The sequence below is a fragment of the Bombina bombina genome, chromosome 2 (genome assembly GCF_027579735.1).
Source record: "Bombina bombina isolate aBomBom1 chromosome 2, aBomBom1.pri, whole genome shotgun sequence".
NCBI classification, from domain to species: Eukaryota; Metazoa; Chordata; class Amphibia; order Anura; family Bombinatoridae; genus Bombina; species Bombina bombina.
Genome location: NC_069500.1, coordinates 1122172466 through 1122192496, shown reverse-complemented (window position 1 = coordinate 1122192496; position 20031 = coordinate 1122172466). Strand labels below are relative to the sequence as shown.

The window sequence follows — 20031 nt, the reverse complement described above, 5'->3', positions numbered from 1 at the left end:
TTGAAAACCAGGTACGCTGGGCCGTAAAAGTGCCGAGCGTACCTGCTAGTTTTTTGATAACTAGCAAAAGTAGTGAGATTGTGCCGTACTTGTGTGCGGAACATCTGGAGTGACGTAAGAATCGATCTGTGTCGGACGGAGTCCGGTGCATCGAAGTTTACGTCACAAAATTCTACTTTTGCCGGTCTGTAGCTTTTGATAACTAAGGCGAATCAGCCTCGACACAAATACGATGCGGAATTCCAGCGTATTTGAGGTTGACGGCTTGATAACTACCCCCCTAATGCATTACATAAACATATGGTAAAAACGGATACTTGCATGATCCTACATCAGCTTCAATAAGAATATAAGTTCATAGCTTTGCTTATATTGAAATACATTGATAACATTTTCAGAGGCATAAGACACTTCAGTAGAAGAGGGAAGTTATTTAGCAAAGGCCATCATAATGATGTGCTGAGTCAACAAAGTCATGAGTTGACAGCAACCATTACGAATCATAAAATATAAATCACAAGCATGCTGCATCTCAGAGACTCTGTGTAGAATAACAAAGCCAATGCTTTGAAAAGTAATCAGTTGAAGGTTATCTAATGTAATTATAAGTGATAAAGAAAAAAGAAATTAGAAATAGGAAGCTAAACAACATGGTTATATTGAGATAACAAGTGAGAACTAAATAGCTTTTCTAGTGTTTTTTTTTTTTTTTCCATAACCAGTTTTCAGAAATATTTTAATGGGAAATTATCTAGAAAATTAAACAAATATATTAAAAGAATTGATCAGACTAGACCAGATCATATGCATGCAGCTAGCTACTTACAGATTGCGCAGTCCTGGGTATGAATAGAATCCGTCTGTAATTAGTTCTTTCAACTTATTATTCTGAAGGAACCTGCAATGAATTGCACATGGTTAGGAATATTTTCTTTCAGCTGTGTAGCTTTAAGTATTTATATTATTCCACAACCAGATTTCCATATAAATATTTAAATAAATATTTATATGGAAATCTGGTTGTGGAATAATACTCATTTTATATAACAGAATGCAACCCCGCATTTCTGGTGAATGTGTTAACTCGTGGAGCCATGCATTGATCAATTAAGGGTTCCAGGAGTATGTTTCAAACAGGGAACTGAAATATCTTTCGCCTAGATTACGAGTTTTGCGTTAGAAGCGGTGCAGTGCTAACAAGCAGTTTATGCTCACCGCTCACTTACAGACAGCGCTGGTATTACGGGTTTTTAGAAACCCAGCGTTAACCAGCAAAAAAGTGAGCGAAGAGCAAAATTTTGCTCCACATCTCACCTCAATACCAGCGCTGCTTACGTTAGTGGTGAGCTGGCTAAACGTGCTTGTGCACGATTTCCCTATAGGAATCAATGGGGGAGAGTCGGCTGAAAAAACACCTGCAAAAAAGCAGCATAAAGCTCCTAACGCAGCCCCATTGATTCCTATGGGGAAATAAAAGTTATGTCTACGCCTAACACCCTAACATGAACCCTGAGTCTAAACACCCCTAATCTTACACTTATTAACCCCTAATCTGCCGCCCCCGACATCGCCGCCACCTACATTATATTAGTAACCCCTAATCTGCCACTCCCGCCACCGCCGCCACCTACATTATAGTTATGAACCCCTAATCTGCTGCCCCCAACATCGCCGAACCCAACATTATATTTATTAACCCCTAATCTGCCACCCCCAATGTCGCCACAACCTAACTACATTTATTAACCCCTAATCTGCCGCCCACAACGTCGCCACCACTATATAAATTCAATAAATCTAAATAAAATTACTAAAATTAACTAAATAATTCCTATTTAAAACTAAATACTTACCTATAAATAAGCCCCAAGCTAGCTACAAAATAACTAATAGTTGCATTGTAGCTAGCTTAGGGTTTATTTTTATTTTACAGGCAAGTTTGTATTTATTTTAGCTAGGTACAATAGTTATTAAATAGTTATTAACTATTTAATAACTACCTAGCTAAAATAAATACAAAAGTACCTGTAAAATAAAACCTAACCTAAGTTACAATTACACCTAACACTACACTATAATTAAATTAATTAACTAAATTAAATGCAATTAATTACAATTAAATAAAATTATCTAAAGTACAAAAAAACAAACACTAAATTACAGAAAATAATAAACAAATTACAAGATTTTTAAACTAATTACACCTAATCTAATCCCCCTAACAAAATAAAAAGCCCCACAAAATAAAAAAGCCCTACCCTAGACTAAATTACAAATAGCCCTTAAAAGGGCCTTTTGCGGGGCATTGCCCCAAAGTAATCAGCTCTTTTACCTGAAAAAAAATTACAATCCCTTCCCCAACATTAAAAGCCCACCACCCACACAACCAACCCTACTCTAAAACCCACCCAATCGCCCCTTAAAAAAAAGAACACTAACCCCTTGAAGATCACCTTACCGGAAGACGTCTTCACCAAACCGGGCAGAAGTGGTCCTCCAGACGGGCAGAAGTCTTCATCCAGACGGCATCTTCTATCTTCATCCATCTGGCGTGGAGCGGGTCCATCTTCAAGACATCCGACGTGGAGCATCCTCTTCTTTCCACGGCCGATGACTGGATGAAGGTTCCTTTAAATGATGTCATCCAAGATGGCGTCCCTTCAATTCCGATTGGCTGATAAAATTCTATCAGCCAATCGGAATTAAGGTAGACAAAATCCTATTGGCTGATGCAATCAGCCAATAGGATTGAACTGGCATTCTATTGGCTGATTGGAACAGCCAATAGAATGCCAGCTCAATCCTACTGACTGATTGGATCAGCCAATAGGATTGAACTTCAATCCTATTGGCTGATTGCATCAGCCAATAAGATTTTTTCTACCTTAATTCTGATTGGCCGATAGAATTCTCATCCAATCGGAATTGAAGGGACGCCATCTTGGATGACGTCATTTAAAAGAACATTCATTCAGTCGTCGGCCGTGGAAAGAAGAAGATGCTTTGCGTCTGATGTCTTGAAGCTGGACCCGCTCCGCGCCGGATGGATGAAGATAGAAGATGCCATCTGGATGAAGACTTCTGCCCGTCTGGAGGACCACTTCTGCCCGGTTGGATGAAGACTTCTCCCGGTAAGATGATCTTCAGGGGGTTAGTGTTAGTTTTTTTTAAGGGGGGATTGGGTGGGTTTTAGAGTAGGGTTGGGTGTGTGGGTTTTAATGTTGGGGGGGTATTTGTACTTTTTTTTTACAGGTAAAAGAGCTGATTACTTTGGGGCAATGCCCCGCAAAAGGCCCTTTTAAGGGCTATTTGTAATTTAGTGTAGGGTAGTGTTTTTTTTTATTGGGGGGGGGGGTTATTTTGTTAGGGGGATTAGAGTAGCTGTAATTATTTTAAAAATCTTGTAATTTCTTTATTATTTTCTGTAATTTAGTGTTTTTTTCCGTACTTTAGATAATTTTATTTAATTGTAATTAATTCTATTTAATTTAGTTAATTTATTTAATTATAGTGTAGAGTTAGGTGTTAGTGTAACTTAGGTTAGGTTTTATTTTACAGGTACATTTGTCTTTATTTTAACTAGGTAGTTATTAAATAGTTAATAACTATTTAATAACTATTCTATCTAGTTAAAATAAATATAAAATAAAAATAAACCCTAAGCTAGATACAATGTAACTATTAGTTATATTGTAGCTAGTTTAGGGTTTATTTTATAGGTAAGTATTTAGTTTTAAATAGGAATTATTTAGTTAATTGTAGTAATTTTATTTAGATTTATTGTAATTATATTTGTTAGGGGGGGTTAGGGTTAGACTTAGGTTTAGGGGTTAATACATTTAATATAGTGGCGGCGACATTGGGGGCGACAGATTAGGGGTTAATAAATATAGGAAGATCACAAATTAGGGGTTAATAATATTTAACTAGTGTTTGCGATGCGGGACTGCAGCGGTTTAGGGGTTAATATATTTATTATAGTGGCGGCGATGTCTGGTTTGGCAGATTAGGGGTTAAAATATTTATTTTAGTGCTTGCGATGTGGGGGGGGGGGCTTGGTTTAGGGGTTAAAATGTAGTTTATGGGTGTTAGTGTACTTTTTAGCACTTTAGTTAAGAGTTTTATGCTACGGCGTTGTAGTGTAAAACTCTTAACTACTGACTTTTAAATGCGGTACCAGGCTTGACAGGAGAGGGTCTACCGCTCACTTTTGGTCAGACTCGCAATACCGGCGCTATGCAAGTCCCATTGAAAATATAGGATACGCAATTGACGTAAGTGGATTTGCGGTATTTCCGAATCTGGCCAAAAAAGTGAGTGGTACACCTGTACCTGCAAGACTCGTAATACCAGTGGGCGTTAAAAAGCAGCGTTAGGACCTCTTAACGCTACTTTTTAACCCTAACGCACAACTTGTAATCTAGGCCTTTATGGGTTAAAAGGATACTAAACCCAAAGTATTATCTCCCTGCAAAACTAGAAAAATAAAACAATATTACATTATACAGTAATTATTTATTTTGCCTGATTTTAATATAAAACACATCAAAAAATTGTGATTGTTCCACTTTTTGTAGAGACTCTGCATTACTTCCATCATACTTACTGTTATAAGCAATATCACAACTGCGCTAACTAGCAGTCATATTACAAGTAACCAGTTGCCATCGAGAGAAAACCAAATTGGCATGCAACAGATTAGTGCGCCTGAACACCTCACGTAAATAGGGTTTTAAAAAGAAAACTCAATCAAACATACATTAATTACATATGTACATTAAAATAAAGAATTACAATCATATATACTTTTGATAAAAATATTTAAAATAAAAATATTGATAATTTTTTTTAGGGTTTAAAGGGATATGCTATATGACAAGGTATTTGACTGGGAAGGGCTATAATGTATACATATATGTCTAAATATGTGTGTGTATGCGTATATATAAATAATATATATACACATATATATATATATATATATATATATACACACACACTATATATATATATATATATATATATATACACTGCATATATATATATATATATATATATATATATATATATATATACACATATATATATATCTGATGGACGAACAGGGTCGGCTCCAGAACGAATGAAATGGGGGGGCATTTTTTTTCCACGAGGGGGCACGCATTTACAAAGCATGTATGAGAGTCAAAATAAGAGCAGACCTACATATTCTGCAGGAAAGTGTATCTTCTGGCTGGCTTATCCCCCACTATTAACATTTGGAAAATATGTGCTAAATCACTAGGTAAAAGAATTAAGTCTAAATCCTATGCAGTGCACTAAAACAGAGGCACTAAACCTGAGACCCCCAGTGCAATAGCTCCTTAAAAACAATTCAACCCTTAACCACCATGATCCAAAACCCTTAAACTCATTCTCAAATCTCAATCATGTCCCCTAAACAGCCATGCACCCCAAACCTCCCAATGCAATTAACTCCTTTGTTTGCAATAGCAGTGAGGATACTAGGTTTTCAGGTACTGGTAATTTTGTAGATTAGATTTAGCTATACCTGTTTCGCAATAACTAATGGATATCAGGCTACTTAATACAACCTATGTACTGTAAACCTATAAGAATATGATTGCATCATATAAATATAAGTCTATAAATGGTTACCAGCTTCTATTGACACCTCAAAAGTGCACTGTGATCTTAGACCCTGACTAAGATCACAGTGCACTTTTGAGGCGTCAATAGAAGCCGTTAGCCATTTAAAGACTTATATTTATATGATACAATCATATTCTTATCATGGTCTATTGTTTAAAAAAAAATGAGTAACTCATGATATTTAGGTAAAATAGGGTTAAAGGGATACTAAACCCATTTTTTTTCTTTCATAATTCAGATAGGGCATGAGATTTTAAGCACCTTTCTAATTTACTCCTATTATAAATTTTTCTTTGTTCTCATGCTATCTTGATTTGAAAAAGCAGTACTGTAAGCTTTAGAGCCAGACCATTTTTTGTTCAGCACATGGGTAGCACTTGCTGATTTGTGGCTAAATGTAGCAAACCAATCAGCAGCTCTACCAAGGTGCTGAACTAAAAAATGGGCCGGCTCCTAACCTTTTATTACTGCTTTTTCAAATCAAGATAACATGAGAACAAAGAAAAATTGATAATAGGAGTAAATTAGAAAGTTGCTTAAAATTCCATGCTCTATCTGAATCATGAAAGAAAACATGTGGGGTTAGTATCCCTTTAAAGACAAGTCCAAAAAGTCTCTAACTTCCAATTCCAAATAAGAGGTTAAGTCATGGAACTCCTTGTAGATGCGTGATGCAACCTCACAGTTCGGCAGCTAACTCCGCCCCCAGCATGCAGCATTACATAACAATTCATTAATTTAATTATTATTTTTAAAGTATATATATATATATATATATATATATATATATATATACATATACACACATTTGTACATAAGTGTACTTTAGTTGTGCTTTTAATTTATTTTTTTTAAATATAAAAGGTACACACCACAAATTATGTTGTGTGTGTGTGTGTATATATATACACACACACACATTTGTGTGTATAATTAAATATATAATTTATAACTTATCATGCCCAGCTGCACTGTACATAAATTACCCAGTCCAGGGCTTTAAGGCCTGTTTTGATGTGTATAGCCTACAGGGTCTCTCTTCCCCCCTCCCCTGTGTCTCTCTTCCCCCCTCCCCTGTGTCTCTCTCCCCCCCCCTGTGTCTCTCTTCCACCCCTCCCTGTGTCTCTCCCCCCCCCTCCCCTGTGTCTCTCTCCCCCCCTCCCCTGTGTCTCTCTCCCGCTCCTCCCCTGTGTCTCTCTTCCCCCCCTCCCTTGTGTCTCTTTCCCCCCCTCCCCTGTGTCTCTCTTCCCCCCCTCCCCTGTGTTTCTCTTCCCCCCTCCCCTGTGTCTCTCTTCCCCCCCCTGTGTATCTCTTCCCCCCCTCCCCTGTGTCTCTCTTCCCTCCCTCTCCTGTGTCTCTCTCCCCCCCCCCCTCCAGTGTGTCTCTTTCCCCCCTCCTGTGTCTCTCTCCCCCCCTCCCCTGTGTCTCTCTCCCCCCCTTCCCTGTGTCTCTCTTCCCCCCTCCCCTGTGTCTCTCTCCCCCCCTCCCCTGTGTCTCTCTTCCCCCCCTCCCCTGTGTCTCTTTCCCCCCCTCCCCTGTGTCTCTCTTCACCCCCTCCCCTGTGTCTCTCTCCCCCCCCTGCCTCTCTTCCCCCCCTCCCCTGTGTCTCTTTTCCCCCCTCCCCTGTGTCTCTCTCCCCCCCTCCCCTGTGTCTCTCTCCCCCCTCCCCTGTGTCTCTCTCCCCCCCCTCCCCTGTGTCTCTCTTCCCCCCCCTCCCCTGTGTCTCTCTCCCCCCCTCCCCTGTGTCTCTCTCCCCCCCTCCCCTGTGTCTCTCTTCCCCCCCTCCCCTGTGTCTCTCTTCCCCCCCTCCCCTGTGTCTCTCTTCCCCCCTCCCCTGGGTTTCTCTTCCCCCCTCCCCTGTATCTCTCTTCTCCCCCCTCCCCTGTATCTCTCTTCCCCCCCTCCCCTGTATCTCTCTTACCCCCTCCCCTGCGTCTGTCTTCCACCCCTCCCCTGTGTCTCTCTTTCCCCCCTGTGTCTCTCTTCCCCCCCTGTGTCTCTCCTCTCTCCCCCCCTGTGTCTCTCCTTCCCCCCTGTGTCTCTCTTCCCCCCCGTGTCTCTCTTCTCTCTACCTACCCCCCGTGTCTCTCTTCCCCCCCTCCTCTGTGTCTCTCCCCCCTTCCCCTGTGTCTCTCTTGCCCCCTCCCCTGTGTCTCTCTTCCCCCCTCCCCTGTGTCTCTCTTCCCCCCCTCCCCTGTGTCTCTCTCCCCTCTGTCTCTCTGCCCCCTCCCCTGTGTCTCTCTCTCCCCCCTCCCCTGTGTCTCTTCCCTATGGTTCTTGCACCCAGACATGTCTGGGAATAACTGCCTGTGACTCTGAGGACAGCACAGCTTCCTATGAGTGCCAGTGAGCAGCCAGGGCTGAGCATGTTGCAGGGTCATAGGATGTTTATCCGGTCCGGTCTGAGAGTGCAGTCCCCTTCCGTGTTTTATATATACAGGTAGCCCTCAGTTTACACCGGGGTTAGGTTGCTAAAGAAATGGTTGTAAATTGAAACCATTGTAAATTGAAACCCAGTTTATAATGTAAGTCAATGGGAAGTGAGGGAGTTTGGTTCCAGGCCCTTCTCAAAATTGACGTAAGTAACACCTAATACATTATTTTTAAAGCTTTGAAATGAAGACTTTAAATGTGAAACAGCATTATAAACCTAATTAAATAGATTGTATCATCATCAAGCTAAGTTTAATAAACAAAAACATTTGCTAAACCGCACCTAATAAAATTATCACACAAACACAGACTGTATCATCATCAATCTAAGTTTAATGAACAAAAACATAGCAACTAAACAATCAGCAGCTAATCATCCCATCAGCAGCTAAACATACCATCAGCAGCTAAACATCCCTTTAGCAGCTAAACATCCCATCAGCAGCTAAACATCCCATCAGCACTAAACATCCCATTAGCAGCTAAACATCCCTTCAAAAGCTAATCATCCCATCAGCAGCTAATCATCCCATCAGCAGCTAAATATCCCATCAGCAGCTAAACATCCCATCAGCAGCTAAACATCTCATCAGCAGCAAATCATCCCATCAGCAGCTAAACATCCCATCAGCAGCTAATCATCCCATCAGCAGCTAAACATCCCATCAGCAGCTAAACATCCCATCAGCTTCTAAACATCCCATCAGCTTCTAAACATCCCATCAGCAGCAAATCATCCCATCAGCAGCAAATCATCCCATCAGCAGCTAAACTATGTGAAGATTTACACAGTATTATGCAATTATGTTTTTCTTCCTTTTGGAAAACAATGTTTAAATTATTTGTATTTATGTGATTATTTCCATTAAAGACTCTTTTCACTTTGAATATATTCCTACATACTGGTTGGTCTGTATTATTATTACTATGTGTCTGTGGTTTTTCTTACACATTTTTTCATTTTATATTTATTTCTGTGTTAACCACATTATTTTGATTTTTGTATTTAATAAAAAAATAAAAATAATTATATATATACCTAAAACCTAAAGAGACGTAAGATTCATACATAACCTAAAGAGACATATGACTCATACATAAACTAAAGACACACACGACTTATGCATAACCTAAAGGGACACAAGACTCATACATAACCTAAAGACACATATGAATGTGCTATACACATTTGTGTGTATAATTAAATATATAATTTATAACTTATCATGCCCAGCTGCACTGTACATAAATTACCCAGTCCAGGGCTTTAAGGCCTGTTTTGATGTGTATAGTATACATATCCATATAGCCTAAAGATTTATAAGTACACAGGTTTTAAATAGCGGAGTTGTTTCTCACATCTTGAAGCAATCCGGAGTTAGTAGCACAGCGCAGCACACAACTAGTCTAAATAAAAGTCATTAAAAGATTGTGTTTAAAAAAAGTGGGTTTTTTGTCTTATGTGTAATGTTTTTAAGTTTTTGAATATCTGTACATATGTAGATTTGTTGTCACTTGTACAAGCATAAGCAGTGAAACTAAGTGTTACTTACAAAAAAGTTTATATGGAGAGATCATATTTTTTTCTTCAGTTAATACATATAAAGGGAAAACAGAAATACTTGTGTTACTAGCTTTAAAACCAGTTTGCTCTTAATGTAAGAAAAACAAAACTTTTTTTTTTAATGTGTGTATATATAATGTAAAAATAAACAAACAAAAAACTTCCTTTAAAGGTGTGAGTATATTTAATGTAAAAACAACAACACATTTTAAAGCTGTGTATAAAATATATTTATATTTATACACACTGTTTAAGTCCCTGAACTGCTAGAGAGGGCTGCTCTTCTGCTTCATACAGCCATAAAGCAGTTAAGGGGTTAAACAGTGCCGGACTAAACAAAGACAGCACAGTAGCACACAAACTATTTGATGTCTCACATAAGCAGTGCTGCTGGGGAGAGGACAGTTACATCGATCACTTCTCCTGTCAGTGGAAGTCTGTTAAAAAGAAAATAAGCAGACACTTCACTCCCAGTCTCCTCTTTGAGACGTCCCGCCCCCATAGCTACCAGAAACCTGTAAGTGTAACAGGTCAGGTCACTAATAGAGAGGAGTTCACGGATCCTTTTTAACTGCAAAGAATTTAGCTGCTTACAGTGCTTGCTACTCGGTCTGATCTCAGTAACTACAGACTGACATGCTGGAGTGGCCCCTATTGCGCACCTTACCTTCAAGTTCTTCCTTCCACTTCCTGACTAATGCAGACGCTCTCTCTCATACCCCAGCCTTCCACTGCACATTTGAGCTCTACCCCCAGAAAAGTTGCGGGCAAAAAAACAAAATTTTTTTACATTATAAACTGGGTTTCAATTTACAACGGTTTTGATTTACAACCATTCCTTCTGGAACCTAACCCCGGCGTAAACTGAGGGCTACCTGTATATATAATCATGTAGAAATAGGTGTACTCCCACTAACAAGTAATCTTCATATGCCAGGGTGCTAGGAGTAGTAAATAGAGCTGATGGACGAAGCACTCTCTGGTCTTATCAAGAGTACAACACAATTTTATTTAAAGTGACTTTTCGGGGTGTTCACCCCTTCATCAGACCAGGTTGGTCTGATGAAAAGGTGAACACCTCGAACGTCACTTTAAATAAATTTGTGTTGTACTCTTGATAAGACCAGAGAGTGCTTCGTCCATCAGCTCTATTTACTACTCCTAGCACCCTGGCATATGAAGATTACTTGTTAGTGGGAGTACACCTATTTCTACATGATTATATATACAGGTAGCCCTCAGTTTACGCCGGGGTTAGGTTCCAGAAGGAATGGTTGTAAATCAAAACCGTTGTAAATTGAAACCCAGTTTATAATGTAAGTCAATGGGAAGTGAGGGAGATAGGTTCCAGGCCCCTCTCAAAATTGTCATAAGTAACACCTAATACATTATTTTAAAGCTTTGAAATTAAGACTTTAAATGCCAAACAGCATTATAAACCTAATAAAATAATCACACAACACAGAATATATAATTAAACTAAGTTAAATGAACAAAAACATTTGCTAAACAGCATTATAAACCTACTAAAATAATCACACAACACAGAATATATAATTAAACTAAGTTAAATGAACAGAAACATTTGCTAAACAGCATTATAAACCTAATAAAATAATCACACAACACAGACTTCACTTGCATTTTTCTGCAAACAATTCATTCTATGCATTCCAATCTGTACTGATTTATAGACAGGAAGATCTTGTTCCTTTGAAATCTGCTTGATCGCTCAGTTCTGGTTATACTGATTAATTTCAGCTTGCTTGGCTTTGCTGCAACACAAGCGGACAGCTCCACCTACTGGCTATTTTAATAAATGCACTGCTTCTCAATGCTTTTCAATAGCAGTCACATGACTGGAAAAAAAGGTTGTTATTCTGAAACGGTGTAAATTGAACCGTTGTAAAACGAGGGCCACCTGTATATATATATTATATATATATATATATATATATTTAGATAGATACATATGTATTAATGTGTTTATATTTGTAAATATGTATATACTAGGTGGTCCTCTGTTTACGCCGATTCAATTTGCGCCGTTTCAGAATAACAACCTTTTTTTTCAGTCATGTGAGTGCTATTGAAAAGCATTGAAAAGCAGTGCACTAATTAAAATAGCCAGTAGGTGGAGCTGTCCGCTTGTGTTGCAGCAAAGTTATGCAACTTAGCAGACTGAAATTGATCTGTGTACACAGAGCAGACCAGACCTATTGAGCAACAAGATCTAGCAGCCACTTCCCTTTTATCAGCAACCGTAGTGTTTTCATTTTACAATAGTGTCATTTTTTAAGCATTGTACTATTTAAAACAGTTTTTTAAAAGAAGACAGCTTTTAACATAGTATTTGTATAGCTGCTTCAAGTTCACACTGTTCTGAATGTGTTTTTTTAGTTGATTATTTTTATAGAGCCCTGGAAGGGCTTCTTCTGGGAAGTTTACATTTTTATTAATTGTGTGCATGCTCTAGCAAAACATGCACACAATTTACCATATCACGCACATCCTTTAGCAAAATAACACATCATTTAGCAAAACATGCCCATGATTTAGCAAAACATGCTGTACATAGGATATTTTATTGAGGTTTAAAGGTACAGTTTAGACTCAACACTTATTCTTTATTACTTATTGTTTAATTCCAGACAAGCATCTTGCAAAGCTCCACATCTTTCGTCTTGTCCAGTTAGCTGTTTTATTGTATGACAGTTTAGCAGTGCACGCTTAATAATTTTCAGTTAGCTATTTCAAATTGCACATGCAAAAATCAGCCTGTGCAAGTAGGAAAACGTATTCACGAGTCAATTATGATTAGAGAAACCTAACATACCAAAATATACACACAATAGGTGGGTGGAGCTTGACGGACATTTTCAGCTCCTAACAAATGATAAATATATAAATGTTTGATGTACTTTTTACAAGCTTATAGATGTGGGACCAGTTGCAGGATGCTTCTCTGGTATGTAACAATAAGTAATCAAAATTATTTATTGGTTCTAGACTGACCCTTTAATCCGTTAATGACCGACAAAGTACAGGGTACGTCCTACAAAAAATGGTTGTTAACGAACAAGGATGTACCCTATGCGTCCTCAGGAAATCTGAGTGCTGGAAGTGATCGAGATTGCTTCCAGCTGCTCTAACAGTATTGCAGTGATGCCTCAATGTTGAGGCATCCTGCAATACTGTTCCTGACTGCTGGGCCCTGGATTGATCACTCCCCACGAGTTTCGCTCCACAACAGTCTAGCAGAGCAGTTATCAGAGAGAAGTGATCGGACAGGCTTCTGATGCTCTGCTTGTGTGCTGAGTGCCTCGGTGGGTGGAGGCACTAAGTATGTATTAAAATAATATAAAAAATAATATATATATTTTTTTAATATTATAAGCCCCATATAGCCCCCCCTCCCCACCCCCACAAGGCTTCAAAGATGGAGATGCCCAGTGCATTATGGGGCTTCTGGGGGTGTCCCTAGCCTGCCTCATCATAGGGGCAGGCTGGGGTCATTCAATCTAAGCTTGCCACAATAAAAACATTTTTGATAATAAAATATTCAATTTGTCTGATCATATCAATATTAGTAAATATTGACTCTGACCAGTGTGGATCTCCTTCCCTCTCTCCCTCTGTTGGAGAGAGAGATCTATGTTTAGGAGAGAGAGAGATTTATCTATTATATTTGTTAAAAAACTCAAAGGTTTTTTTTTAGAGCCATTAACAACCCCTAGCTTGCCAGTGATCACTATAAATCACTGGCAGTAGCATAGCTGCACGTTTTTGCTGTCTGTACATTTTTTAAGGGTTAATTTTTTTTAGTAGTTTTTTTGTAAGACCCAAAGGCTCTTTTCAGAGCCATTTAGCTAGTTTAATTTAATTTTAGTAAACATTGTGAGACCCAAAGGTTCTTTTCAGAGCCATTAACCCCTAGCTTGCCAGTGATCACTATAAATCACTGACAGTAGCATAGCTGCACTTTTTTGCTGTCTGTGCATTTTTTAGGGGTTCTTTTTTTTAGTATTTTTTTTGTGAGACCCAAAGGCTCTTTTCAGAGCCATTTAGCTAGTTTAATTTAATTTTAGTAAAAATTGTGAGACCCAAAGGTTCTTTTCTGAGCCATTAACCCATAGCTTGCCAGTGATCACTATAAATCACTGGCAGTAGCATAGCTGCACTTTTTTTTAGTATTTTTTTTGTGAGACCTTAAGGCTCAGAGTCATTTAGTTAATTTAAATTTAAATTTTCTGTTGACTTTTTTATTTTTTTTTATTTTTTTTTGTGACAGATAAGATAATGTCACAGATAATATATAGTGCTGAGGAGGCATATGCCATCCTTGCATCAGAGTCAGACGCCTCTATGTCTGACTCAGACCCCAATTTATAACTTAAACAGTAAAAAATAGTGACAGCACTACAGGTATCATTCAGGTGAAGGTTTAATAGGAAAACCTTAAGACCACAGGTACATGCAATGTTTCGGACCTACATGGTCCTTAATCATGCATAGTGAAGCAGGTGTACTGACACAGTTTAAATCACTAGCCCTGTCCAATCACATTGCAGTCTTCCAATTGGGGAATATTAACCCTTAAAGTGCATATATAGTGCAATTTTACAATGAACAGTGACATCTAGTGGTTACAAAAAATAATTACAAAGAACTATAAACAGGATTTATAAAAACAAATGTAAATCATAATCAACATTCAGACCTTGGGGATGTAAAGTATTGAGGAATTTAATCCACCATACTTCTTTTTGTTTTAATTCTCTGTCTCCCCCCTCATAAGTGGGGGTATATGGTCGATAACCTGGAATCGGAGTTGACTTATAGAATGACCCTTTCTGAAAAAGTGATCAGATACAGGTAATGTAAATCCTTGTTCCTAATAGATGTTTCATGTTCACTAAACCTTTCCCAGACAGCTCTAGTGGTCTCGCCTATGTAACAAATGCCACACAGACATTTTAACAAATAAATAGAAAACTCTGTTTGGCACGTATAGAGACCATTAATTCTTAACGGTTTTCTTTTATCATTCTGTGCTACCATTTATAACAGAATTACATTGTGCACAATGCAAACAGGGATAACATCCTTTATTAGGAGTAGTCAAATAATTAATGGTAGGTTTTTATTAGTGCCAATATCTGCTCTAACTAGACTCTCTCTAAGATTCCTTACAATTCGATAAGATGGCATGGGTGGCAATTTGAACATTTCCAAATCTGGGTTATACTTAGATAGCACATACCAATGTTTCCTGATAATCCTGTAAATATCATTACTATTGTTGCTATTCTCTGCTGAAAAAACTAATCTCTCCACCTTTTTGTCCTTTCTTTTTCCAACTCTGGCATTACTCTGTATCACTTTGCCAATTGTCTGTTCAATCATTTGAGTGGGATAATCCCTGTTAGTAAATTCTTGCCCCTGGTTTTCAATCTTAGAGGTAATATCCTCTCATCACTAATTATCCTTTGTGTGCACAATTTTGACCCTGCCATATGCTCAGATACATCATTAGATACAGTCTCAACTGATAGTGATGTATCTGTGGCTGCTAGCCCCCCTGCTACCACCCCTGCCAGAAGGAGACGTGTTGCTGCCATTGCCGCTGAAGAGTGGGTAACACCTCATCACCAGAGGCCAGATATCCCACTCTCCACAGCAAATCCAGGCATCAATATGGATGTTGCAGGATTTAGCCCCCTAACAGTTTCTGGAGGTGTTTCTGGGTGATAATGTATTGAGGAACATTGTCTCCCAAACTAATTTATATGCCCTTCAGTTCTGTGCTGCAAAGCCGGACTCATATCTGGCAAAGCAGCAATGACTATGCTGATGGGCATCATAAAGAAACTTTCCATTTGCTCCTACTGGAGCAGTAGCCCCATCTGCTCTACCCCCCTTTTCTCCCAGTGTATGTCGAGAAAGAGGTATGAAATGATTCTACATTTCATGCACTTCAGTGACAACAGCCTGTGCCTCCCTAGGGAGCACCCCCAATTTGACAGACTGTATAACATCCGCCCCTTGATTACCCACATTGCTGCCAGGTTTGCAGAGGCTTATACACCTGGAAGGAATGTATGCGTGGATGAATCCCTGATGAAGTATAAGGGAATACTGGGATTCAAGCAGAATATACCTCCCAAGCACTCTAGGTATGGGATAAAGGTGTATAAGCTCTGTGAGAGCGAGACTGGGTATATAGGCCGGGTGTATGAGGGAAAGGATAGCCACCTTGACCCTCCAGATTGCCCAGAACATATGGGAACCACTGGCAAGATCTGGGACCTGATATTACCCCTAATAAACAAAGGGTACCACTTGTATTTAGATAATTTCTATACAAGTGTCCTTTTGTTCAAGCTACTGTATTTCTTTGATACAGTAGATTGCTGAGCAATTAAAAACAACCGCGCAGGGGGCGTGTCCAAGCCACTGACATGAGAAGACGCAGGACTGTGTAGCTCCGAATCTAATCTGCAGGAACAGCTAAAGTTCGTATTACTATCCCACGCTTTTTACATAAATAGCACCTAAGCTATATAAAGAAGCAATCCGGTTCCTGGATTTACCAAAAACATAATTTATGCTTACCTGATAAATTCCTTTCTTCTGTTGTGTGATCAGTCCACGGGTCATCATTACTTCTGGGATATAACTCCTCCCCAACAGGAAATGCAAGAGGATTCACCCAGCAGAGCTGCATATAGCTCCTCCCCTCTACGTCACTCCCAGTCATTCGACCAAGAATCAACGAGAAAGGAGAAACCAAGGGTGAAGTGGTGACTGGAGTATAATTTAAAAGATATTTACCTGCCTTAAAACAGGGCGGGCCGTGGACTGATCACACAACAGAAGAAAGGAATTTATCAGGTAAGCATAAATTATGTTTTCTTCTGTTATGTGTGATCAGTCCACGGGTCATCATTACTTCTGGGATACCAATACCAAAGCAAAAGTACACGGATGACGGGAGGGATAGGCAGGCTCATTATACAGAAGGAACCACTGCCTGAAGAACCTTTCTCCCAAAAATAGCCTCCGAAGAAGCAAAAGTGTCAAATTTGTAAAATTTGGAAAAAGTTGCAGCCTTGCAAATCTGTTCAACAGAGGCCTCATTCTTAAAGGCCCAAGTGGAAGCTACAGCTCTAGTGGAATGAGCTGTAATTCTTTCAGGAGGCTGCTGTCCAGCAGTCTCATAGGCTAAACGTATTATGCTACGAAGCCAAAAGGAGAGAGAGGTAGCAGAAGCTTTTTGACCTCTCCTCTGTCCAGAATAAACGACAAACAGGGAAGAAGTTTGGCGAAAATCTTTAGTTGCCTGCAAGTAGAACTTGAGGGCACGAACTACATCCAGATTGTGTAGAAGACGTTCCTTCTTTGAAGAAGGATTTGGACACAAGGATGGAACAACAATCTCTTGATTGATATTCCTGTTAGTGACTACCTTAGGTAAGAACCCAGGTTTAGTACGCAGAACTACCTTGTCTGAGTGAAAGATCAGATAAGGAGAATCACAATGTAAGGCTGATAACTCAGAGACTCTTCGAGCCGAGGAAATAGCCATTAAAAACAGAACTTTCCAAGATAACAATTTTATATCAATGGAATGAAGGGGTTCAAACGGAACACCCTGTAAAACGTTAAGAACTAAGTTTAAACTCCATGGCGGAGTAACAGCTTTAAACACAGGCTTGATCCTAGCTAAAGCCTGACAAAAGGCCTGGACGTCTGGATTTTCTGACAGACGCCTGTGTAACAAGATGGACAGAGCTGAGATCTGTCCCTTTAATGAGCTAGCCGATAAACCCTTTTCTAAACCTTCTTGTAGAAAGGACATTATCCTAGGAATCCTAACCTTACTCCAGGAGTAACCTTTGGATTCGCACCAGTATAGGTATTTACGCCATATCTTATGGTAAATCCTTCTGGTAACAGGCTTCCTAGCCTGTATCAGGGTATCAATAACCGACTCAGAAAAACCACGTTTTGATAAAATCAAGCGTTCAATTTCCAAGCAGTCAGCTTCAGAGAAGTTAGATTTTGATGTTTGAATGGACCCTGTATCAGAAGGTCCTGTCTTAGAGGTAGAGACCAAGGTGGACAGGATGACATGTCCACTAGATCTGCATACCAAGTCCTGCGTGGCCATGCAGGCGCTATTAGAATCACTGATGCTCTCTCCTGTTTGATTTTGGCAATCAATCGAGGAAGCAGCGGGAAGGGTGGAAACACATAAGCCATCCCGAAGTTCCAAGGTGCTGTCAAAGCATCTATCAGAACCGCTCCCGGATCCCTGGATCTGGACCCGTAGTGAGGAAGTTTGGCGTTCTGGCGAGACGCCATGAGATCTATCTCTGGTTTGCCCCAACGTCGAAGTATTTGGGCAAAGACCTCCGGATGAAGTTCCCACTCCCCCGGATGAAAAGTCTGGCGACTCAAGAAATCCGCCTCCCAGTTCTCCACTCCCGGGATGTGGATTGCTGACAGGTGGCAAGAGTGAGACTCTGCCCAGCGAATTATCTTTGATACTTCCATCATTGCTAGGGAGCTTCTTGTCCCTCCTTGATGGTTGATGTAAGCTACCGTCGTGATGTTGTCCGACTGAAACCTGATGAACCCCCGAGTTTTTAACTGGGGCCGAGCCAGAAGGGCATGGAGAACTGCTCTCAATTCCAGAATGTTTATTGGCAGGAGACTTTCCTCCTGATTCCATTGTCCCTGAGCCTTCAGAGAATTCCAGACAGCGCCCCAACCTAGTAGGCTGGCGTCTGTTGTTACAATTGTCCAGTCCGGCCTGCTGAATGGCATCCCCCTGGACAGATGTGGCCGAGAAAGCCACCATAGAAGAGAGTTTCTGGTCTCTTGATCCAGATTCAGAGTAGGGGACAAGTCTGAGTAATCCCCATTCCACTGACTCAGCATGCACAATTGCAGCGGTCTGAGATGTAGACGTGCAAAGGGAACTATATCCATTGCTGCTACCATTAAGCCGATCACCTCCATGCATTGAGCTACTGACGGGAGTTGAATGGAATGAAGGACACGGCATGCATTTAGAAGCTTTGTTAATCTGTCTTCTGTCAGATAAATCTTCATTTCTACAGAATCTATAAGAGTCCCCAAGAATGGAACTCTTGTGAGAGGAAAAAGAGAACTCTTCTTTTCGTTCACTTTCCATCCATGCGACCTTAGAAATGCCAGAACTAACTCTGTATGAGACTTGGCAGTTTGAAAGCTTGAAGCTTGTATCAGAATGTCGTCTAGGTACGGAGCTACCGAAATTCCTCGCGGTCTTAGTACCGCCAGAAGGGCACCCAGAACCTTTGTGAAGATTCTTGGAGCCGTAGCCAATCCGAATGGAAGAGCTACAAACTGGTAATGCCTGTCTAAGAAGGCAAACCTTAGATACCGGTAATGATCTTTGTGAATCGGTATGTGAAGGTAAGCATCCTTTAAATCCACTGTGGTCATGTACTGACCCTTTTGGATCATGGGTAAGATTGTCCGAATAGTTTCCATTTTGAACGATGGAACTCTTAGGAATTTGTTTAGGATCTTTAAATCCAAGATTGGCCTGAAAGTTCCCTCTTTTTTGGGAACCACAAACAGGTTTGAGTAAAACCCCTGTCCTTGTTCCGACCGCGGAACCGGATGGATCACTCCCGTTAATAACAGATCTTGCACACAGCGTAGAAACGCTTCTTTCTTTATCTGGTTTGTTGACAACCTTGACAGATGAAATCTCCCTCTTGGGGGAGAGAATTTGAAGTCTAGAAGGTATCCCTGAGATATGATCTCTAGCGCCCAGGGATCCTGAACATCTCTTGCCCAAGCCTGGGCGAAGAGAGAGAGTCTGCCCCCCACTAGACCCGGTCCCGGATCGGGGGCCCTCGGTTCATGCTGTCTTTGGGGCAGCAGCAGGTTTCCTGGCCTGCTTGCCCTTGTTCCAGGACTGGTTAGGTTTCCAGCCTTGTCTGTAACGAGCAACAGCTCCTTCCTGTTTTGGTGCAGTGGAAGTTGATGCTGCTCCTGTTTTGAAATTCCGAAAGGGACGAAAATTAGACTGTCTAGCCTTAGCTTTGGCTTTGTCTTGAGGCAGGGCGTGGCCCTTACCTCCTGTAATGTCAGCGATAATTTCTTTCAAACCGGGCCCAAATAAAGTTTGCCCCTTGAAAGGAATATTAAGTAATTTGGACTTAGAAGTTACATCAGCTGACCAGGATTTTAGCCACAGCGCTCTACGTGCCTGAATGGCGAATCCTGAGTTCTTAGCCGTAAGTTTGGTTAAATGTACTACGGCCTCCGAAATGAATGAATTAGCTAGTTTAAGGACTCTAAGCCTGTCCGTAATGTCGTCC

General features: G+C 40.2%; 1 protein-coding gene across 1 annotated transcript in view; it reads right to left on the bottom strand.

The window, feature by feature from the left end:
- RXFP1 (relaxin family peptide receptor 1) overlaps window positions 1-20031 on the bottom strand; it is a 509714-nt gene that overhangs the window by 232775 nt on the left and 256908 nt on the right. Inside the window, exon 4 of the mRNA XM_053700228.1 lies at window positions 827-898. Coding sequence (XP_053556203.1) covers window positions 827-898 — 72 coding nt within the window. The remainder of the gene's footprint in view (window positions 1-826; window positions 899-20031) is intronic.